The sequence below is a fragment of the Leptopilina boulardi genome, unplaced genomic scaffold, assembly GCF_019393585.1.
Source record: "Leptopilina boulardi isolate dan_hultmark-lab unplaced genomic scaffold, ZJU_Lbou_2.1 LbouV2_40, whole genome shotgun sequence".
NCBI lineage: Eukaryota > Metazoa > Arthropoda > Insecta > Hymenoptera > Figitidae > Leptopilina > Leptopilina boulardi.
In genome coordinates, this window is record NW_026137974.1 from 913,671 (window position 1) to 938,862 (window position 25,192).

At 32.5% G+C, this 25,192-nt stretch overlaps 1 protein-coding gene across 5 annotated transcripts in view; it reads left to right on the plus strand.

Annotated features, from left to right (window-relative positions):
- LOC127289250 (protein scalloped) overlaps nt 1-25,192 on the plus strand; it is a 186,138-nt gene that overhangs the window by 136,710 nt on the left and 24,236 nt on the right. For all 5 annotated transcript variants that reach the window (XM_051317070.1, XM_051317071.1, XM_051317069.1 and 2 more), the window contains 2 exons: nt 5,177-5,301; nt 7,751-7,889. In XM_051317070.1, the coding sequence (XP_051173027.1) occupies nt 5,177-5,301; nt 7,751-7,889 (264 nt within the window). The remainder of the gene's footprint in view (nt 1-5,176; nt 5,302-7,750; nt 7,890-25,192) is intronic.

A 25,192-nucleotide genomic window follows, 5' to 3' on the forward strand; every position in this document is an offset into this window, starting at 1 on the left:
TTTTTTTTTCATAATCCTTATGGTGTTGCTGATCCAGTCATTTGATTAGACCCTTTTTAGTCGACCCTTTTTGAAGGATCATATATATATATAATCTTTAGGTGAAGATCTCAAAACTCTTGATCGTACAATGTAAAAAAAAAACAAAATTCATTCTTTCTTATACAATATAATTTTACAAAGTTTCTTTCTTCTGCGTTTCTTATACCCTTTAGTTTATATAACTTTTACATATATACTATACAAATTTAGAATCATTTGTTTTGCGATTATTTTTTTCTCTTATGTAATATTTATTTTGGTTTTATATATTTATAAAACATGTATTTTTTAAAAGTCTAATTATCACATATAATCTTATAAAAATTTATATAATTTATTTCTAAATTTATTATTTATAAGTTTAGGTACGGTTAGCTTTCGTTAGGTTTCAGTTAGGTTAAGTTAAGTTTTAGTTACTTTAAATACAATTGGATTAGGTTAGGTTTCGTTAGGTTTTAGTTAAGTTTTATTTAGGTTGTGTACAAAAAAAGGTTAGGTTTTAGTTTAGTTGGGCTTTAGTTAAATTGGAATTTAGTTAGGTTGGGCTTTAGTTAGGTTAGGTACAGTTAGTTTTCGTTAGGTTTCAGTTAGGTTAGTTACGGATAGGTTTAGTTTCAGTTACGTTAAATACAGTTGGATTAGGTTAAGTTTTAGTTAGGTTAGGTACGAATAAATTAAGTTTTAATTAGGTTAAATACAGTTAAGTTAGGTTAGGTATGGTTATATTTCGTTTGGTTGTATTTAGGTTAGGTACAGTTAGGTTAGGTTTTAGTTAAGTTAGGTTTTAGATTGGTTGGGCTTTAGTCAAGTTAGGTTTTAGATTAGTTATGCTTTAGTTAGGTTTGGCTTTAATTAGGTTGGGCTTTAATTAGGTTAGGCTTTAGTTAGGTTGGGCTTTAGTTAGGTTGGGCTTTAGTTAGGTTGGGCTTTAATTAGGTTGGGCTTTAGTTAGGTTGGGCTTTAGTTAGGTTGACTTTAGTTAGGTTAGATACGATAAGTTTTTGTTACGTTTTAGTTAGGTTAGGTACAAATACGATTAAGTTTTAGTTAGGTTAAATACAGTTGCATTAGGTTATAGGTATGGTTATATTTCGTTGGGTTGTAGTTAGGTTAGGTATACAGTTAGGTTTACTAAATCAGCGAAAGGTTTCGCTATTCTAGAGAGAAACAAATCACTGTTAGAGAAACTTATCGCTGTTTTAGCTCAAAATTTTTTTTGCGTGTTTTTCGTGAACATGCCCTCATTACCTGCACATAAAATTGGGGTAATAGTGTACAAAGAGTACCAGTATTTCCACCATAGAAATTTTGCAAATGATTTCATCTGCTTTGGGCCATCATATATATAAACTAATCGTGAGTGCATGTTATATACATACATATAAGCGCCGAGCGAGCAGCAGCAGGAAGCACAGATCATGGCGGATGACGCATGGATGCATTCGCTTGTGGTCACTATACACTAGAGCGAGAGAGAGTGCGAGAGGTGGAGGAGGGGGGTGGTGGTACCAAAATGGTATAAGGGGGTCGGTGGAAGAGGAGAGAGAGAGTACGTTATGGGGTTTAGGGAAGGTGGAAGAGAGGAGGAAGAGGATAGAGAGGGAGGAGGAGGTGGAGGAGGGGGAAGTTGGAAATGTGCGGATGAAGGATATGGAATGGTCGGCCGAGCAGTGATAGGGTGGAAAGGGGCGTTTCGGAATGCTGGGCAAGACCGCAAGGACGTCTAAGCATGGGCATACACCATGGCTGCTGCTTCTGCTACCTCTCCGAGAGGGTATATTCCCTCTCTCTCTCTCTTGCACTCACTTTGTATGTGAGCCAACGTCCTCGACTTCGTTATTCATGACGTCACACATATTCGCCTCCGAAGACCTAGCATGTATCGATTTTCCCCCAAAAGCGAGGAGAATGTCCGCTAGGATCTTCAAGAAGGAATTTCGCCTAAGGTATACTATATATGTATATATAGTGTGAAGGTGGGGAAAGAGTTTAGGGTGAGCGAGGAAAACACATGGTGACAATTCACTTGGAAAATATCGTATCACATTGTGTTGATAATATAGAGTTTGCTGACGGGAGAATTTGGCTTTTTTCTGTATTTTTTAAAATTATATATATATTTATATTATTTTTTAGTTAGGTTTTTGTTAGATTAGGTTTTAGTTAGGTTAAGTTAAGTACGGTTAGGTTAAGTTTTCGTTAAAATAGGTACGATTAGGTTTTAGTTAGGTTAGGTACGGATTGGTTAAGTTTTATTTATAGGTTGGGCTCTAGTTAGGTTGGATTTTAGTTAGGTTGGGTTTTAGTTAGGTTGGGTTTTAGTTAGGTTGGGTTTTAGTTTAGTTAGGCTTAGTTAGGTTGGGTTTTAGTTATAGGTTAGGTTCTAGTTTGGTTGGGTTTTAGTTTTCTTGGGCTTTAGTTAGGTTGGGTTTTAGTTAGGTTAGGTTTAAGTTTGGTTGGGTTTTAGTTTTCTTGGGCTTTAGTTAGGTTGGGTTTTAGTTAGGTTAGGTTTAAGTTTGGTTGGGTTTTAGTTTTCTTGGGCTTTAGTTAGGTTGGGTTTTAGTTAGTTTGGGCTTTAGTCAGGTTGAGCTTTAGTTAAATTAGGTACTGTTAGTTTTTCTTAGATTTTAGTTAGGTTATGTTAGATAAAGTTAGGTTTTAGTTTATTATACCATACTGATAAAAATCATACGAACAAACTCTTTTTTTTAAGGTTAGGTTTTTATTATAGAAGTATTTCGCACTCGAGGCGACAAAATGATGTGTCTTCATTATGCATATATATGTATATATAAATATACATATATATATATATATGTATATATAAATAAAGTCGCTTGGACTTTATTTTGTTATTAATTACACAGCAACGTTGTCGCTTGTGTGTTAAAACATGTCGGTCACGCGCCGTCATATACAATTTATATACTTGAAAATTAATTACCCTGCTTATCAAGCCGCTTTAACTAAAACACAAAACTTTATATCACTGTCATCCGGATCACCTTTTTCTTTTCTCTTAATCTACACATATACACACATACATACATATATATATATATATATATACATCGCAAAAGCCAGTTAAATTTATTCACCCTAACTTTAGAGAGACATAAAAGAGACTTGCTTATCCATAAATTCTACATTCTTTTACAAATTTCCGTTAATTTTATAAACCACGTGTTCTAATCATTCGACATAAATTTTTTTCCCAAAAAAAAAAACGGAATTTTTCACTATATTATTTACATTTTTTTTTTGTTCTACACAAATAATCTACCAAACTTTATTTTTCAATTATACTTTATTATTAATATTATTATTATTCTTTATTTATTTATCATAAACATAACCTATAAAAAAATTAAATTAAATTAATTAAATTAAAAATTATTATAGGTTATGTTTATTATAGTTTTACTTGTGTATTTCCACTTCCAACTATCATAAACATAACCTATATATATTTATTATTAACTTTTTTATAAGTAACCTATTATAATTATAGGTTATGTTTGTGATAGTTTTGCTCGTGTATTTTAACTTTGACCTCTATCACAAACATAACCTGTAATTAAAATAGTTTACTAATTTAAATAAATATAGGTTAATAATAAATTTATAGGTTATGTTTATGATAATTTGATCTGGGTATATTTTAAATGACACTGAAGTTACCAACGTTGAATCGACGAAAAGAATTTTTTTTTCCTCAGATTGAATATTTCCCCGCCTTGGTTAAGGATTTTTAGTGTTTAAGGATGTATTGGGGACCAAAATAAAGAAGTTTAAATTTAAAAAAATTGGTTCTTGGCCTTTAAACTAAACTGAAAACGAAAAATTCGTTCGTTGATTCGTCGAATCAACGTTGGTAACTTCAGCGTCATTATTTTAACTTCAAACTATATCGTAAACATAACCTATAATTTTCATTACTTCCCATTGTCCTTTAGTACATTACAATTATAAAAAAATAATAATTGTAAAATTTGTTTAATTATTAATTAAATGAATGAAAATGAATGAAAATGAATGAAAATGAATGAAATTTGAATAAGACAACTATATAAATTGATATTTAAATATAAATTGAATTAAGCTGAACTTGCAAATACACATAAATTCTCATGTGGAGGTTTTTCGGGGGGATGATCATGATGACGATGATGATGATGAGGAATGGCGCGCGCGTGAGTTTTGAGGGGGGGGGGAGGAGGGTGAAAGTGAGGGTGAAAAGCATTCGATGCACATACACACACTCCACCCCCAGGAGGCGGAGTTACCGCCTCCGCTTTTCTCCCACCCCCAGTGTTCGTTGCACTGATACGCGATATCAGAGACCACTTGTTGCTCACCGCAACACACCCGCTCCATATTTTTCATTGGCGACAATTTTTTTTCCACTCTCTCTCTCTTTTTTCATTTATCTTTTTTCTTATGGACACTGTGCGACGTTACACGCACACATAACTTCCATTATTGCTCTCAATTTTGTTTTGATTAAATATTATTAATTTGTTAATTTTGTTATTAAAATTAAATTATTTTTATTTGAATCAATTATATTGTATATTTGTTTCAAATACAGAAATTATCTGTTTCAAATATAGTTCATTTAATTCAAATAAATTTGATTCCAATAAATTTCGTTTTCAGTGTAATGTAAAATTTTTTCATTTCAAAAATTTATATTTTCTGTGAAATAGAATTAAAACAGTCTCTTTTAAAAAAAAGAGTTCGAAAATTTAGAAAATAAATGTAGAGTAAAAGATATATGTTATTACTTATATTTTCATTTTAAAAAATATCCTGGGAGAAATTAATAAAAAAAAAAAATTTTTTAATTACATTTCTCGGTTTGTATTCTTCTATATTCTATTTTTATCAAAAAAAAAAAAAAATTCAATATACATATTGTTATATGAAGTTGTGTGAATAAAGAATAGAATTTTTTTTTTAATTAAAAAATACTCTGAATTTTTTTCTTTTTAATTTTAATGAAAATTTTTTTTTTTAACATTTTGCAAATAGAAAATAATTTACTGTTTTTTTATAAGTTTTTTTTTTTAATGAAAAAAAAATTGCAAATTCGATCAAATTTTGATATTGGGTATTTTTTTTTAAATTACAGGCAGTGCGGTGGCTGCAGCCGACACCATTTCCTCGCCGTGGACCCCTGCGAGTTCCGGGCCGCCGCCCGACGCCAACGGCTCCGGCTCGGATACGAAAAACCTGGACGTCGGGGAGATCAGTGATGTAAGTATCAATTTATAAGTAATAAATCATTTTTTTCAAATTTATTTTTCTTTTTTATAATAGCCAAAAATTTTACGTTACGTATATAAATTTGTAAATAATAAATATTTTTTTTTAATTTTTTTTTTTTATGAATGTCAAAAAATTGGATATAATGTATAAATTTATAAATCACGGAAAAAAAATATTTACCTGAAGCAGCGAAATGTTTAACTAGAATAGAGAAAGATTTTAATTGAAATAAGTAAAACTTTTCTTAATATAATGAAACTTTTCGCTGTTTTATACGGAAAAAAATCTTCACCTAGAACAGCGATAAGTTTTACTGGAACAGCGATATGTTTCATTAAAACAGCGAAAATTTTCTCTATTCTAGACAAACATATCGCTGTTTCAGATAAAGATTTTTTTCCATGGCAGGTAAGTCTTTTTTTTCGTATAAACAATTTATATTTCTTCAAATTTATTTATTACAAAAGCCGCAAATTGTGCGTATTACTAAAAGTTATAAATTAATAAAAAAAAATTGCAGAAATTTTTTTAATTAAATTAGTATTAACTAATTAACTATTTGTAATTATAACTAAATATTAAAATAAAAAAAAATACGGAAAAAAATTGAATTAGCAAAAAAAAAACTATCGAAAATACGAATTTAAAAAAAAAATTTCTCCTCTCACAATGTAATCGCGAAGCAAATTGTCAGAAAATGGTGCTTGGAAGTTAATTAAATAAAGAGAAAAAGAGATGAGAATTACAATAATGAGAATTCGTGGAGAAAATGAGGATCTTCTATTCTCCAATTTTTGACATGAAATTTCCGATTACACCTGCACGAGAGAAGCAATTTCTCCTTTTATTATAATACTCTTTGGGTTTTGGGGGGTGGGAGAAGGGTACACATTGACTTTTGCCCATCAACGTTAACTGAATCGAGAGAACAAAATTCTCAAATTTCCTCCCAAGAAGAGAATATCAAGGGCTCACGATTCTCGTTTTGTTTATATATATATATATATACCTATATATGTAGAAACAAGAGTCGAGAAATTGAGGATTACACGGAACATTAGCGAATGGGAAGTACACAGTTACACACGCGATTATCGAAAATCCAAGTCACGTTCCACCTCTTTAGATTCGAATATTCCTCTACTGCCTTTGCAAGAGACGCAGAGAGAGAGAGAGATTGTATCTTTGTTTTTTTTCTAAAGGATATGGGTCATTGAAACTGAGAAAATTATTTTTTTTTTTCTTTAAAATTGTTTAGAAAATAGCAAAATTTTATCAAAATTAGAAATAAAAAATTTCGAACCGTGGAGGGGTTAATTTCGTGTGAATGACACTTTACGTATTTATCCATACTCTGAATGACACATAAAACAGAGATTCCCAACCCTGGTCACTAATATCATGTGAATAACACTTTACGTATTTCTATACTGTGAATGAAACTTTAAGTTCCAAAGATTAATGTCGTATGAACCATACTTTATATATTTATTTACTGTGAATGACCCTTAAAACAGAGATTCCCAACCCTGGTCACTAATATCATGTGAATAACACTTTACGTATTTCTATACTGTGAATGAAACTTAAAGTTCCAAAGACTAATGTCGTATGAACCACACTTTATATATTTATCTACTGTGAATGGCCCTTAAAACATAGATTCCCAACCCTGGTCACTAACAATATATGACCAAAACTTTACTAATTTCTTTACTATAAATAAGAGTCAAAATTCCAAACCGTGGGGATTAATGACGTGTGAATAACATTTAACATATTTCTGTACTGTGAATGACACTTAACACTGAGGTTCCCAACTGTTATTCAGAGTACAGAAATAGGTAAAGTGTTATTCATACGATATTAGTTGCCAGGGTTGGGAATCTCTGTTTTAAGTGTCGTTCACAGTAGATAAATATATAAAGTGTCGTTCATACGACATTAATGTTGGGAAACCTCTATGTTAAGTGTCGTTCACAGTACAAAAAAAATGTATAAAGTCTCATTCACAGTAAAGAGATATTTAAAGTACCATTCATACGACACTAATCCCGACGATTGGGGGGCGTCTACGTTATGTGTCATTCACATTAGTAAAAAATACGTAAAGCTCCATTCACACGGTATTAGTGATCAGTATTGGTAACCACTGTGTTAAGCGTCATTCACACTACAAAGCAGTGTCATTCACCAGGTAAAAAAATACATAAAGTGTAATTTCAATTTTTCAATAACTTAGAATAAAGAAGTTTTTTTTTTAAATTTAATATTCCTTTTTCTTTAAACAAATAAATTTATGAAAAGTATTAAAAAAAAAAATTTAAATTAAAAATTAACTACATTTTTATTGGGAGGAGAAAATATTGAATGTTCTTATTTTTTTTTCTCCAAATGGATTTTCCTTTAATCGGCTTCTTTTTCCATGGATTTTCAGGACGAGAAGGACCTGTCGGCGGCGGACGCGGAGGGAGTGTGGTCACCGGATATCGAGCAGAGCTTCCAGGAAGCTCTCACCATATATCCGCCATGCGGTCGACGCAAAATTATCCTCTCAGACGAGGGCAAGATGTATGGTAAGTATTGAAAGATATTTTCAAAAGAAACCCTCGATATCAAATCGTCAATAATATATATCCCTTTACATTTTCGGCTCAATTCGCTGATTTCTTATATATAATGAAAATTTTATAAAGCCATACAGCGATTTAATTATATTTAAAAAAAAAAAATTACATACAAAAAAAAATACAGAAAAAAATTAAATTTATTTGATTCAAATAATTGGTGTTATTTTATTAATCAAATAAATTTGTCACAAACTTTTGGGCGTGAATTTTAAAATAAACCAATCAGAAATTTGAAAAAATAATTCGTACAAAATTTATAGCTAAAAGAAAATTCGATGTAATGAAATTCTATGAAAAATTCAAAATTTGAATCAAATAAATTTTTTTTTCTCTACGTAAGAGGCGGAAATTTATTATTATTTACAAATTCGAATTTCCCATCCATTTTGAGGTTAGGAATAAAATTTTTTTTCTAAACGAAAATTGATAATTTAGAAAAAACATTTTTTTTAAAAGATATAAGTATTGTGGAACTTTTAGAGGTAATAGAAAAAAAAATTATTCCTAAGGGTTAAAAAAATAGTGATATTTCGGTTTTTTTAAAAGTGCAGCGTGTGCAGTTCTTTTTTTTTTGTAGTATAGCAACGACCCTTACAGTATATTTCGCGAAGGATTCGCTGACGAAACAGAAGGGGTTTGGACGACGTGTTTTCATTTATACACCACTATGGTGAGAATCAAATTAAACTGCAGTGAGAGCACCCTCAGGCCAATTGAATTGCCAGAGAGAGGCATTCAGGCACACAGTCTTTGAAAATTACGCGACATTGTCCCCCCGTTTATATAGGGTATATATATATATATACTTCTCTCTCTCTCTCTATCTCTCTATCTCTATCTCTCTCCCTCGCTCTATTTAGATTATAAGAAAGAGGAATTGATTAGGCAGTTCTTAGAGCGCAAGGGTTGCAAGGACTTATTATTGTAACTAATAAATCATTTTCTATAATACTACTCGTTATCGTTTCCCATACATAATCTAATTTTTTTTTCATCTACTTCATGGACGAAAAAAAAGATGAACGGAAGACAAAAATTGTTTCCTGTTCCTCTTTTCTTCTCTTTTTAGAATTATTATTTCAGTTAGGTTAGGCTTGGTTAGGTTTTGCTAGATTTTAGATAGATTAAATGCAGATAGGTTAAGTTTTAGTTATGTTCGGTTACGTACGGTTAGGTTAGGTTTTATTTAGGTTAGGTTACTTCCATATAGTTTAAGTTTTAGTTGGGTTATGTTTTAGTTAGGTTATGTACTAGTTAGGTTATGTACTAGTTAGGTTATGTACTAATTAGGTTATGTACTAGTTAGGTTAGGTATTAGTTAGGTTAGGTTACCTACGGATAGGTTTTAGTTATGTTAGGTTACCTACAGTTAGGTTTTAGTTAGTTAAGCATTAGTTAGGTTATATTTTAGTTAAATTAGGTTACTTACAGATAGTTTAAGTTTTAGTTAGGTTATGTACTAGTTTGGTAATGTACTAGTTAGGTTAGGTATTAGTTAGGTTAGGTTACCTACGGATAGGTTTTAGTTATGTTAGGTTACCTACGGTTAGTTTTTAGTTATAGTTAAGCTTTAGTTAGGTTATATTTTAGTTAGGTTAGGTTACCTTCAGTTAGGTTTCAGTTAGGTTATGTTTTAGTTAGGTTACCTAAAATTAGGTTTTAGTTAGTTTAAGCTTTAGTTAGGTTAAGTTACGTACGGTTAGGTTATGATTTAGTTAGGTTAGGTACGTATAGGTGAAGTTTTACTTAGTTTATGTTAGGTTAGGTAACTCAAAATCTTAAATTTAAATTTTCCAAACACTTTTATAAAATACTTTCCAAAAATACTTTTCTTCTAGGGATTTACTTCTATTTTTTTTTGCTACCAAATAGGATTCTCTTAAATTATTTAATTAAAAAAATATTGACAGTTTCTGTAGGGAATCTCTTTTTCCTCCTTTCTTTCTGTTTTGTTTCCCTTAAAGTCTCATTTTCTTTGGTGAAAAAAGGGATCTTTTTGAGTGAATAAAAGGGAAGGCGGCAGCAGCATCGCCGCCGCCAGAAAGTCGGTGTCGGTGGCGCGTTATTGCTTTGGTATATATATATATATATATATATAATGGTGAATGGTGGTAGCTTGGCAATATCAAGTCGGTCACGTAGACTGACCTCAGCACACCGAGTAATAACGATGCGGTGTACGCTGAGATGCATTCACCATCATCTCATTATAACCGCAAGAAAAAAAAAGTCACTCGACTGTCAAGGATTTCATTGTCTCCTCCTTTTTTTAATTACAATCTATTTAGCGAAAAAAAAATAGAAAAAAATTCTCAAAAAGGAAAAAAACCTTTTTTTGTTTTGATTATGAAAAATTAAAAATATGTTTACTTATTTTCCAAACACTTTTAAAAGAAAATTTTTTTGCAGGTTTTTTTTATTTTTCAAACACTTTTTTGGAGAAGAATTTTGTATTCCTTATCTTTTTGTTAAAAAATTAAATTAAAAAAAAAACCGTGAGAAAGAGTAGTATATATGGTTGACGCGACACCTGGTTGTGTATATAGAGTGAAAGCAATAAAGTCGATTACGTGAGTTGGTTTTTTTCGATGTATATATATATATATATATATATAAACGGAACTTGGCGGTGGCCGTCGCGTCGCTCTCTGACGATGGAAACAAAGGATAACGAGGCGCGAAGATGGCTTAACGCGATTGCCCATCGATCCTTTGGAGAAACTTATTTCATCGAACCTTGCGCTTCGTTGCTCACACACTATCATGAGTGGAGAATGACGAAGAAAGAGAGAGAGAGAGAGAGCCAATAAACGATCACCCTTTTCCCTGGGATTAAATATCTCGAGGCAATTTACCTTCGCATCTCTTCCAACGTGGCATTCGCCTTTTTATCAACTTCGACCCCCTTCTGATTCCTCGTTTCTCTCAATAGCTTTTCAGCTCTCCCCCTCCCTTCTCTCTTCCGATTTCACCCCACCCTTCGTATACTCGCTCTTCTTTCACTTTATGTCTTTCTGACTTGCAATTAAATCAACTGGCAACTCTTCGCCTTTTCCTCAGTCTTTTTCACTTCCTTCTTTTCTCCTTCTCCTTTTCGAAAGCGTTGGGGCGGGCGGGGGGGGGGGGGTGTTCTCCAGTAATGAATTTCTCTGGTAATATTGCACTTTAGCTTGAAGAATTCGAATCAGTGTTTCTTTTTCTATTTTGTTTTTTTTTATTGAATTTAACCTTATTTCTTTTTTTCTTATTTTATTCTTCGTTATTGCAGAAAAATTAGAAAAATATTACCTCATTTAACTGAATTTTTTTAGGTTAGGTTTAAAATTTATTATTAGGTTCTTGTTATTCATTTGTGAATTTGGAAATTTTTATCATTTTTTCATGTGGTTAATGATGCCGTATGAATGACACTTAACGTAGATGTTAGCAATACTGATTACTGTTATGAATTAAGCTTTATGTATTTTGTACTGCGAATATTTTAGGTACTGTGAATGACACTTAACGTAGAGGTTCCCAATACACTTGAAATAAAAGTTTTAACCGTGGGGATTAATGTCGTATGAATAACACTTTACGTATTCTTGTACTGTGAGTGACACGTAACAAACAGTTTCCCAACCCTGTTGACTGATAGATATTTCGTTTTATATCAGTAAGCAGGGTTGGGAATCTCTACGTTAAGTATCACTCACAGTGGAAAAATACGTAAAGTGTTATTAATACGGCATTAATCCCCAAGGTTGGGAACCTCTACATTAAGTGTCATTCATAGTACAGAAATACGTAAAGTGTCATTCACAAATTAATCCCTACGGTTGGGAACCTTAACGTCAAGTGTCATTCACAGTTCAAATACATAAAGCTTCATTCACATTAATAATTAATTTGGAAAACCTCTATCTTAAGTGTCATTCACAGTACAAAATACATAAAGCTTCATTCACATTAGTGATCATTATTGGAAACCTCTGTGTTAAGTGTCATTCACACGGCATCATTAAACAGAGTTTGGAAACAATTTCTACTTTAAGCTTAGTTCACAAGGGTAGTAAATTTTACAAAATAAAAAATTTTCTCATTGAAATAATTCAAGTATAAATAAAATTATCGTAAATCTTGTTGATGATAAAATAAATCCCAAGTGTTTTCTCACTCTGAGAATTTCTGTGTGTTTAAATATTTTAGAAGGCAAATTAATTTCCATCCGTTAAAAAGAGAAAGAAAGAGAGAGAGAGAGAATGAGAGAGGGACTTGAAATAATATTGGTTGTCCTATAGTGGAATTATTATTCAGTTAATAAGGGAACTTGAGGTTGTGTCTGATCTCAGAAGATCCCGCTGATGCTGATCCAGCACAGCATCCGTATATATATATATATATATATATATATATGTATGCATAGAAGAGAGAGAGAACCGCCCCGGGAGGTACTTAGTTCGCGCACAGGTACTACCAGAGTTCACGTAGCCGTACTTTCATGATGATCGTAAGTAGCTTCTCTGTGGTAGCGAGAAAGATATATTAATACTCCTGTGCGCAAAGTGTGTATATATATATATATATATATATATATATATATACAACGCGAGGAGAGGTTAAATAAATTCCCTTGAAATAAAAATAAAGCCCCCAGGCTTTGCTTCCTACTCTCTCACAGTATGAAGTCGGCTTAACTATTTACTCATTCCAATTCCTCTCTGCGATAAATACCAGTGTTGTTGCACTCTATATACAATTAACTGCAAAACTTTTCACTTTGATGTAAAACGAAATTTTTCCTGTAATTTTACTTTTTCTTTTTGTTTTGTTTCGTTTTTTTATTTTCTGTTAAATTCATACACACACACATACAAAAAAAGAGGAAGCATATAGTTTAGTGGTCAAAGCACTCGACTTACAAATAGAAATCCAGAGTTCGATTCCCCGCGGTGGTGAAATTTTTTTCAAACAAAAATTTTTATATAATAATAATAATAATAGTAATAATAAAAATAATAATTATAATAATAATAACAACAATAATAATCGTAATAACAATAGGAAAAATAATTAATATGATAAAAAATTTTTTAGTTTATAACAAATAAAAAATTATCAGAGTTGGGTTATGCGATAAATATATATTTGACAAATTTTATCACCCAATGAGAATTCGATACAGTTGATAATATCAAATTCTGATTGGCTGATATAATAAATAAATCATGGAATTATTCACTATTAAATTCGAATTAGAATTTCACCAGGTGTGGAATTTTTTTTATTTTAGACAATCTATCAGAATTTTTTTTTTTTTTATTATTATATTGATTAAAATTGATTGGCTATATATTTACGTAATGTGAATTTATTGGCAATTTGTGTCCTATCTATCTATCTAGAGAAAGAGACAAGTAATAGAGGTGAAACACTTGATTAGCGCGCACGCACCATTGCGGAAAAAAAAAATTTCTAGTTTGTTTGACATTTAACAATGCAACAATCTTTTCTTAGTGCGTTATATAGAAAATTATTGGTATCGGGGAGGGTTTTTTTTTTTTTTTTTTTTGTTCTCTTTCTCGCTATGCTCGGTTGAATACACATACTGTTTGTGCTATGACGTTAATTCACGATATATCTAAATAAATATGTTTCAAGGCGACATGCAAGTTTATCTAAATAATATACAGAGAGAGGCCCATAACTTGTTTTTGTATGTACACACTCACCTTATATTTTATTCGGTTTTTGGAAAAAATATTCTGAATTTTTTTTTTGCCTTTATTTTGAGGTTAGGTTTCAGTTTTCTGAATAGCCAGTAGTTTTTTTAGGTTAGTTTTTTTTTTTTTTGATAAAAAATGAAAACGAATTTTAATAATGACTACCAAAGTTGAGAATGGCAGTATAAAGGGTCATTCATACGGCAAAAAAAGGCTTTCGTTTTGTTCTGTAGTATGAATGACACTTTACACTGTTTTGTACTTAACATTCCCAACTCTGGAACTGATTGTCGAATACGTGATTACCAAGGTTGGTAATATCACTATAAAGGGTCATTCATACTGCAAAAAAAACCGCTCTCGTTTTGTTCTGTAGTATGACACTATAAAGGGTCATTCATACTGCAAAAAAACATTTTTTCTTTTTTGCACTGTGAATGACACTTTACAGTGACGTACCTGACCCTTGTTGTTGTCAAATGACTATATAGCAAGTTTGGAAATATAAAGGCTCATTCATACCACAAAAAAATTTCCTTCATAAATAAATCCTAAAATTGTTTAAATAATACGAATATTTTGTTATCATGAACATAACCTCAAAATTTCGGTAACTAATATCCTTTCCTCCTTAAAAAAGTGTAGGTAGAATTTTTTTTCTCTTCTTTTTTTTTAATAAAAATTTTTCTTGTAATAGTGACAAAACATGAATAAAATCTCTGCGGATTTGTTGAGAATAAGAAAATAATCCCCCCCTCGGGGTGAGAAGGATTTTTGTGATTTTAGGAAGGATTACTTCAGATTCGATGTGGAAAGAGCCTTTTGCGCGACCCCTTTTTCTATCTCTCTCTCTCTTTCTCTATCTTTCTCTCTCTCTTGTGTGTGTATGTGTAGATAGTTTCACGAGTCGACTAACGTTTCCGTTCTTTCGAAACACCACCGCAAAGCTTTCTCTCTCTTTCTCTTTCCCTATGTGCGTGTTTGCCACCGGACGTACAAATATTGAATTTCCCTCCTCCACCATTTTATGCACGGAAGTTGGAGGGTGAATTTTCACACTGGGGGGATAAATGCTCCACTTCAATTCACAGACTCGAGTATTTTTCAATTTTTAACACCTTTCATCCCTTGTGATTCAATGCAAAACTTTTTTTTGTATTCCCCTCGCCCAAAAAAATAAATTTATATATATATAAAATGACAACGCAACAAAAATACTTAAAAATACTAAAAAAAAAATCACCGATTTTTATAAATATCGTTAAGTAGGGAAAAAATAATATTCTTTATTTGAGAGGAACTTTTCTCTTGCCTTCATCTTTCACGGAAAAAAAATCTTTATCTGGACCAGCGATATTTTTCTCTAAAATAGCGAAAACTTTTACTTTTTTAGTGAAACTTATCGCTGTTCCAAGTAAAGATTTTTTTAAAGATTTATTCTCAAAAAAAAATAATAAATCTTTTTTCTGACTTTTGTAAGGATATTTTCTATATACAAGAGGTTATAAATCATATCTTCACTGAATATTAATTCAGACGGTGCGCGTCTTGTAAAATAATTGCTCTTTACATCTGTTCTCTCAAATGATCCCCCAAAGGAGTCGAATATATATATATATATATATATATTGGAGAAGGATAAGAAGAGAGAAAGGCAGATTGAGTAGCCGCGGTATGAATATAAGCGTGTTTTGCCTCAAGAGATGTATTTACTTACAGGTGCATTATGACTGCTTAAAGAATTTTTCCCTGATCCCACAAATCATATATACAAATACTGCAGCACACGACCATTTACAAAAAAGAAAAAAAAATACAAAATTAAAATTTTATTAACTTCGTTTATCATGTAAAAATTTTATTAATTTCTAAAAAAAATTCCTTTAAATTTTTGTACGAATGTAAAACTAACCTCAAAAACATTTGGAAACTATAATCTAACCTAAAAACTTAATTTTTATGTAAATTAATGTGAACAATAAATTTAAAAAATCAAAACGGTTTCTAGAAACTAAAATTCTAACCTGAAAAACTAATGTCGTATGAATGACACTTAATAGGCTCCCAACACTGGGGATTGAAGCCGTATGAATAACACTTTACGAATTTTTATTCAAGAAACTGTTTTTTGTAGTTTGAATAAAATTTACAAAATCCTTTCCTTGGGAATTAATGTCGTATGAATAACACTTTACGTATTTTTGCACTATGAATGACACTTAACATAGAGGTTCCTAACCCTGATCATATAGTAAGCAAAGTTTAGAACCTCTATGTTAAGTGTCATTCACAGTACAAAAATACGTATAGTGTCATTCATACGACATTAATTCCCAAAGAAAGGATTTTGTAAAATATTAAGATGTTATTCACACTACCAAAAACAGTTTCTTAAATAAAAATTTGTAAAGTGTTATTCATACGGCTTCAATCCCCAGAGTTCGGAGCCTATTAAGTGGCATTCATACCTTAAAAATACAGTTTTTTCTTACACCTAGGTTGGGAACTTCTTCATTAAGTATCATTCACACATAATAATACATAAAGTATAGTTCATAGACTAGTAGACACCAGGATTGGGAATTTCTTCATTAAGTATCATTCACACATAAAAATACTTAAAGTATAGTTCATAGGCATCAGGGTTGTGAACCTCCACATTAAGTATCATTCACACTTTAAAGTACATAATTATTAAATATTTGAAATCATTAATGTAAAGTGTCATTCATACCACAAAATATTTTTCTTTTCCATTTTGTTCCATTTATACCAAAACTGAAAAATATTTTCCTCTTAAATTTGTCTTTTTATCCTCAACGTGGAAAATTTATTACTCGTCATTTATTATGTAAATTTTCATCTTCTTTTCAAAAAATTTCCTGTTCTAAATATGATGCAATTTTTTTTTTCAAAAATGATTTGAATTCATTGAGTCGTGGTAAATATCTCAAGGACGACGCTGACGGCTCGACTACTTGCGAAAGGAAATTTGCCCTTTCCTTTTCCTCTTTTGCGGACGAAAAACGAGACGTAGTCGCTGAGAAATTCAATATTTGCATGTCCGTGCCATGTAGAAGTCCAATGGTGCAATTTTCCATACGACGAGGATGTATTCCAACTGAGAGTGAGAGAGAGAGAGAGAAAAAGGGAGAAAAGCGTAGGAAGAGGCCTTTCCAGGGGTGGGTAGATAGGAAGATGTGAATTGTGAAAACGAGGGTTTAGGGGATGGGACAAGAGGTGAAACGGGTAGGTAGTGTCCAGTTATTGACCGGCGGAAGGAGGGTGTCGCGTCTCAGTGCCTCCAAAGAGAGAAAGAGAGAGAGAGTTCGTCGCTTTTCCTCCCTCGTAATGTCGACTCCGTCGCCTTTCTCGACCCTCAGATATCTCGTCGTCGTCGTCGTCGCCCTCGTTGCCGATTCGATATTTGCTTCCCAAGCACGCAACGGAAAATCTACCCTTCAAATCGTTCATAAAAGCCACTTTCTATTCTAAAACTCACTTCGCACCATTTTCAGTCATTTATCTCTTTCACACGTTATTTTATTTATTTTTTTTTTTTTGAGTAGAGAAAAAAAATTTTTTCTCATTTAAAATTTTTTTCGTTAAATTGATTCCTTTTTTTTCAAAATTAATTTTTTTATGTAAATATTTTTTTAATATGATGAAATGATTTTTTTTCTTTTTTTTTTGTTCTCTTAAATTAAAATAAAACAAATTTAAGAGAGGATAAATTAGCGTAACTATTGGATAAGTAGTGAAAGAACCTGTTTGGCGAGGCGCAAGTGATGCAAAGAAGGAAGGCCCGACCGAGTAGAAAATCCGTTGTAGTCAGACGGATGAATCATCTTATAATGCCATTCACTTGTGAACTGTATAATTGAATTTTATTCACAGTTTGCATTTACGAAAGTCATTTTCACCTTTCTATTCTATTACTATATATGTAATTATTTCTAGAAAATTGCGAAATTTTCTTAATTAGTTTCTATTTATTCTGAAATTCTTTTTCTAGTGCTTTTTTCACCTAACATTAAAGTTCTCGACCCTGTTGTCCGTTTGGACTGTGAACAACGCTTTATTGTCATTTTAGAAACTTGCATTGTGCGACTGTGGCTTAACATTCAAATTCCCAACTCTGATATCAGTTGCAGTATGAACTAAGCTTTATTTTTTTGCAACAATACGAATGTGGCCTATCATTAAAGTTCCCAACCCTGATGTTAGCTTAGAGTGTGAACAACGCTTCATGTGAGGTTATTAACGTTCCCAACCCTGATAACGGTTACAGTATGAACCAAGCATTATTTATTTTGCAATACAACTACTTGTATTGTAAATTAAACTTAACATTAAAAATCCGCTTGCACTATGAACACGCTTTATGTACTACTATTATCATTTCTAGTGTTGTGAACGACTCTTTAAATATTTTCCCCTACAAATAAAGCTCCATACACAGGTTTCTAACTCCACTTTCCAAACATTCCTTTTTTTTCAAAGAAAGTGAAAACTTTTTATATCCCCCTCCCCCCTCACTTCAAACATTGTGAAATCAAATTCTCATCTCAATGGCTTCTATTCAACAATGAACTGACGAGGTCAGTGACGCTTTGTATGCGTGAGTGTGTGTATATGGCATTCTCCGGTCTCAGGAACCTTCATAGGTGAAAGCTCATGTGCACAAACTTCGTCGAGAAGAGCAGCCATAAACAGACGTAACTCGGTTCCTGCACACACATTCTCACGTAAGAGAGCTTTCTCCCACCCTCCTTTAACCTTCTCACCCCCTCCCCCCCTTCTCATCCCTTAGTGTATGTATGTGTGTGTGTGTGTGTGTGGAAGTCGCCCGGATATCCAGAGCTCGAGACAGGACGAGGCGATGTAATAATCTGCGTCCGCATTGTCCGTCTTGCCAACATGGCGAGTCCTTTGACATCTCATGGAGTTTAATTAAACTCGAACGTAATAGGTGCGGCAAGATGGAGGCAGTAGCGGCGCCCTACTTGAAATACATACAGAAATGTTCTTCCTTATACAACAGGAGAGGTTAGGCTTCATAATAATTTATAGTCGTAAAATTTTCATCAACTAATCATTAATTATGCGTATATTTTTTGTGCTATGAATGAAGCTTTATAGTTATATTCCCAACCTTGGTGTATTTATTTAATTAAGAGGGTTGGGAACATCACTGTAAAGTGTTATTCATAGTACAAAAAAAGAAAACGTATTTTTTTTGAGAGTTTATAGAAATTCTACTAACCTTGGTATTAACCGTAACTACCAGGGTTGGGAAAATCATTGTAAAGCTCTGTTCATATTACAAAAAAAATAGTATTATTATTCCTTATTTTTATCAATAACAGTTAGCCAAATTAAATTTATACAAGAAAATACATAAAGGATAGTTCACATGACACAGAGGGTTAAGAACCTAAAAGTTAAGTGTCATTTACACTGTAAAATACATAAAGTACAATTCACACGGCATTAGTTACCAGGGTAACCTCCTTGTTAAGGATCATTCCTACCACAAAGTGAATAAAATGTGGTTCATACATGTTTAGCAACCAGAGTCGGGAACCTAAAGGTTAAGTGTCATTCACACTGTGAAATACATAAAGTACCATTCATACGGTATCAGTTACCAGGATTGGGTACCTGTATGTTAAGAGCCATTTATACCACAAAATAAATAAAGTAGGATTCATACAGAGTTAGCTACCAGGGTTGAGAACCTAAAGTTTAGGTGTCTTCACATCGCAAAATTAATAAAGCTGCATTCATAAGGAAATTAGTTTGAGAACCCCCATATTAATTGTCATTCACACTGCAAAATACAAGGTGGCATTCATACGGCGTTAGTTACCACGGTGGGGTAGTATTACGTTAATTGTCATTCAAACCTCATAATACGTGTTTCCAACAAGAAGGTTGAATATTCCCTCCTTAAGTATCATTCACGCCTTGAAATACATAAACTATCGTTTATATAGTAGTAGATCTCAGGGTTGGGAACTACTTGGTTAAAGTGTCAACCACACATGAAACTTTAGTTTTTTTTACTCTAGAGTTGCAAACCTAAAGTTTAAGCATCATTCACACAAAAATACCTAAAGTGCATAAATCAGTAGACATCAGGGTTGGGGACCTAAATATTAAGCATCATTCACACAGAATAATACCTAAAGCATAGTTCATATACATTAACATTTAGAAAGTGTAACTCAATATCATTCGTAAAAATTTTTATTCTATTTTAACGATTAACAAAATAAGTCTATATTTCAAGATTTAGTTTTTTTTTATCTTTATTTATAATCTGAGCTTTCTCTCTCGCTCTTTAATGGCAAAAAAAAAGGATATAATATTCAAAGAAGACAAAGAAAGGCATTTGGATAGTGACAGAGAAGAGAGTTAGAGAGAGAGAGAGAGAGAGAGTGAGAGAGAAAGAGAGGTGGTTCAATCTTTTCTGGGGAAACTTTCGAGACGAGAGCCGTCATTCCTGAGGCTCGCCTCTTACCCAGAGCCAGAAGCCAGCTAGGTATTTTAATTAGCGCAACAACGGTAGAGAGACGAAGCGCGCCTCGCGTTGTTTCATATTTACGCAGCCCACCAAGCCGGCTTTGCTCTTCTGCCTTTTCGACGTAATGAATATTAATTCACGACTTTGGGCCATATTCGCCTTTTGCCTCTCTTGAAATTACCGTCCCCATTTTCTCGGTAATCTTCGTCAGCTTCAAAGCCCCGTTAGATATATATAGATGTATATGAAAAAAAAATTTTCACTTTTTGAAACCCCGTTGAAGAAAATGAAAATTCCTTAAATTATATTAAAACCGGAAAAATATTTCTATGGTATAAAAAAATTGTTTTAGTAATTATATAGATATTATAAATTATATAAATATAATATATATATATATACATATATATATATATATATATATATATATATATATATATATATATATAGGAGCTTTAGGAAAAAATGTCTATGTAACTATGCGACTTACTTGAAAGATCGTTCAAGGTTTACGGAACGCGTAATCCCGTTTATCGTCCTCGTAAATCCAGGAATATACACTCCACAACGTTCCCGAAGCCGGCGCTTTAATCTCTTTCCATTTTACGACACGTTTTACGAGGTTATTTGAAGCTGTGGGTTTTTGGAGACGGTCTCTCTCTCTCTCTCTCTCTCTCTTACATCCCGAAAGACGTACATTGTCCAATAAAGAAGCTAGGACTAGAGGAAACCATAAGCGAACAGCTTTTACTTCCTGATCCCTTTCTCTCTCTCTCTTCCTACATTTTTTACCGACTCTGAAAGGCAAAATTTAGAGGTTGTAAAACAGGTGCTGAAAGTTTTGTTGTTGCGGTCGAAATAAACCTTTAACTATAAAAACAATTTCCTATAAAGTAATTGTTTTCCCCCTTGTCTTGTTCTCCGACTTTTTTTTGTGAATTTTCGAATATATTTGTCTCTACTTTATAAAATAGCAAAAAAAACCCAGTACAAGGTAATTTGTACTATGTACTGCGCTTAGCATTGCTGCTATGAACTACGCTTAAATATTTATGCTGTGAACTAAGCTTAATATTTGTAGTGTGAACTAAGCTTAACGTTTTTACTATGAACTATGCTATGAACTATGCTATGAACTATGCTTAATGATTTAGGTTGTGAACTAGGCTTAATATTTGTAGTGTGAACTACGCTTAATATTTGTAGTGTGAACTAAGCTTAATATTTGTAGTGTGATCTAAGCTTAACGTTTTTACTATGAACTACGCTTAGGATTGATGTTATAAATTACGCCTAACTATTTTTGCTGTGAACTAAGCTTAATATTCTTACTGTGAATACAGTTAACAATCGTACTGTTAACTGCGTGTAGGATTTCTGCTATGAACTACGCTTAACGATTTAGCTTGTGTACTAGGCTTAATGTTTGTAGTGTAAACTACGCTTAACGTTTGTACTATGAACTGAGCGTAGGATTTCTTCTATGAACTATGCTTAATGATTTAGGTTGTGAACTAGGCTTAATGTTTGTAGTGTGAACTACGCTTAACGCTTGTACTATGAACTGCGCTTAGGATTGGTGCTATAAATTACACGAAACTATTAAAGCTGTGAACCGAGCTTAATGTTGGTACTACGAATTGCGCTTAGAATTGGTGCTATGAACTACGCTTAACTATTTAAGCTGTGTACTAAGCTTAATGTTTATTGTAAAATACGCTTAACGTTTGTACTATGAACTGCGCTTAAGATTGGTACCATAAATTACGTCTAACTATAATTAATTTGTGAACTATGCTTAACGTTTGTACCTCTCTATGGTAATTAGTTATTTGAATTCTCGGCGCGAAATTGAAAAATATTTTTAATTATTGTATTTTTATATATAGTTTTGAATGAAACTATTATTTGTTTTAACAAAATGAAATTTGAAAATATTTCCAAAAAAAAAGACAACAATTGAAAATTGTAAAATTTTAAAAAAACTATATAATCATTTTCTTTTTAATAATTTTTTTCTTTCATTATATTTACTCCTTTTTTTCCACATTCTTAAGTATATTTAGATTCTGAGTTTAAAAAAAAACAAAAAAAAGAAGATACTTTAACTAACTTTAGTTCGGGGGGGAAATAAATTTATTCTCGAAAAGTTTTGATGGCAAATTGGTAAAGTTAGAAATTGTTTCAAGTTATATATATATACTATAAGGCAAGTAAACAATAGATGAAAGATAATGGTAAAATGAGAGATTGAGAGAAATTGAGATGATATTCTAAAGTGGATGGGAAAGAAGCGATTACCGGAGTGATGGGTGGGTGGAGGTGGAGGAGGGAAGTTGAGCCTCTAATTGCTGGAAATTAGGAGCGTACGTTTGAGGATTTATTCAGTGTGAACAATTTCGAATGAATCGACGTGCAATTTAAACGATTAGACGGCCAATTTAAACGATACTGAATTGCCGGGGGATTTCGTTTCGAGTGGCACTTAAAATACGAAACCCGATCTTTTTGCGCGCACGATTGCAAATTGCAAGGATTTTCTGAAAATTACTTTCGAACGTGGTTTCAAATTGAGGGTGGAGGGTAGAGGGGGGGGGGGTTGGTGAAACTCGGTTTCTGTTTTGTTGTGATAAAAGAAAATTTTTTTCCAAACAAATTAATTAAACATACAAACATAAATGTTTTTCATGTGAAATGAGTCGTTGACAATATTTTTTTTCTTTACACTTGACGATGTGATTAAAATTTATATTTGCCAAGGGAATTTTTGAACTTATTAAAAAAATATTTTAATTATTTATTTTTATATATTTATTTTTATAGATTAGAAATTTTATTGAAAGTTTTTTTTTAAGAATCTTAAAAAAATTACGTATGGAAAAAATTTTTTACCTGAAATAGTGATAAATTTCACTGGAACAACGAAATGTTTTCTCTAAAAAAGCGAAAGTTGTAGCTATTTCAGAGAAATATATTGCTGTTCCAGATAAAGATTTTGTTTTTGTATGAGACTCATAAAAAAGCAGAAATTAATAAGTGGCAACTGTTAACCAAAAAGTAAAGTGCCATTCATTAACCAAAAAAAGTATTTGGTGCTGTGAATGGCACTTTACTTTTTCCAATGATATATTAAGCACAATTCATAGTACAAACGTTAAGCGTAAAACACAGTAGAAACATTAAGCATAGTTTATAACTTAGAAATTAAGTGTAGTTCATAGTGCTTGCAAGTTTACAACACAAAACGTTAAGCATAGTTTACAACTTGAATATAAAGTGTAGTTCATACGACATATGTTAAGGGCAGTTCACAGCACGAAACGTAAAGCACAGTTCACAACTTGAACATTAAGCGCAGTTCATAGCATAAATTTTAACCAAAGTCCGTGGTGCAAACGTTAAGTGTAATTCACCAGCACAAACATTAAGTGTAGTTCACAATTTAAAAAAATGTAGTTCACAGCTACTTGTAAATGCTAATTTGTTTATAAGACTATAAATAAATTTGCAACTCGACAAGTAAAGCGGCATTTATAATGCGAAAAAATAAAGTGTCATCCACAATACAAAATGTAAAGCGGCATTCATAGTCCTAAGCAGTAAAGTGCCGTAACCGTAAAAATAAAAGAGGTATAAAAAAGAAGGGGCATATTTTATAAAAAGTAAAGCGGCATTCACAACTCCAAAAATGTAAAGTATCGTTCACAATGTTTTTTGCAAAAAAAAGGTAACTTGGTTACTTTAAAGGCTTTCTTTCCTGAATTTGTAGATACAAATAATTTATAAAACACCAATATTCATGGACAGTACTTTCGTATTACTTTATCAGGAAAAAAAGATTAAGTCTAAAATAACCTTTCAGAAAATTCTTCAAATAATCCAAAGCCGAGAAAAATAATTTCTTTCTCTCTTTTTCTCGCTATATCTTGACCTAATTTTCTAAACTCAAAATTCCATGGCTAAAAAAAAAAGAAATGTCAACCCTGGGAGAAAATTCACTGTACGCTCCTGGAATGAATAGAAAGTGCGCACACGGTGTGAGAAGAAGTAAAGTAGAACGAGAGTGAGTAAGTGAGTGAGAGAGAGAGAGAGAGAAACGAACGAACGGAGTTGAGTTTGCGGGACGTTTAGGTACGCGGGGGAAACAAGAAGGGGGGGGGGACACAACTTGTACGAAGGGTAGCGATGGAGCCTGGATGTTGAGGGTGGTAGTGTGTATATATGTGTTGGGTGGTAGGGGAGTTGACTATAACCCTGGAGGGTGGCGAAACTATGCGAAGAATGTGCAATTAGTGAACAGAGAGTGAAGGGCAAGGGTGGGTAGGGGGGTTTGGTAAAGGAGGAAAGCCGAGGGCAGAGGGTTACCATGGGACGAAAGGGGAATGTGGGGAGGGGAGGGGGTGGTGTGTTACGGGGGAGTTTGTAGTCGTGAGGGAAAGAGAAATCGCGCGGGGACTTCGTCGACGTCGTCGTTGTGTGGTGGTTTGGCGTTGGTGATGTCGGATATATATATATATAGAGAGAGAGAGAGAGAGAGAGAGACGAGAAGTGAAAGGGGGGGGGTGGAGAACGCTTCCAAGAAAATGGAAAGAAAGGAAGATGGATGGAACGGCGCTCTGGGAACGATAAGAAAAGATAGACGCTCAAGGGGTTTGAGGGGGGGTCACCGTGTCAGGATGCGATCCTTGTACCGACACAAGGACGAATCTACGTCACTGAGCTTTCGCCTTGTTCTGAATATCAAGCACCTAACCATTATTTCCGTTTGTGAATTTATTTATTTTTTTCTACTTTAATTTCGTTTGAATTGTAACTTTTCTTTTGTCTGTGAACAGACCTTAAGGTCTGTAAAGTAATATTCATAAGTCGTCTCGTTTACGATTTACAGATAAATACTGTGAATGACTCTTTATATATTGTAAAGTGTCGTTCACAGTACTGGATATTTAAAATCTCGTTTATAACACAAGGAAAGAAAGGACCGTTCACATAGTATAAAATATGTAAAGTCTAGTTCA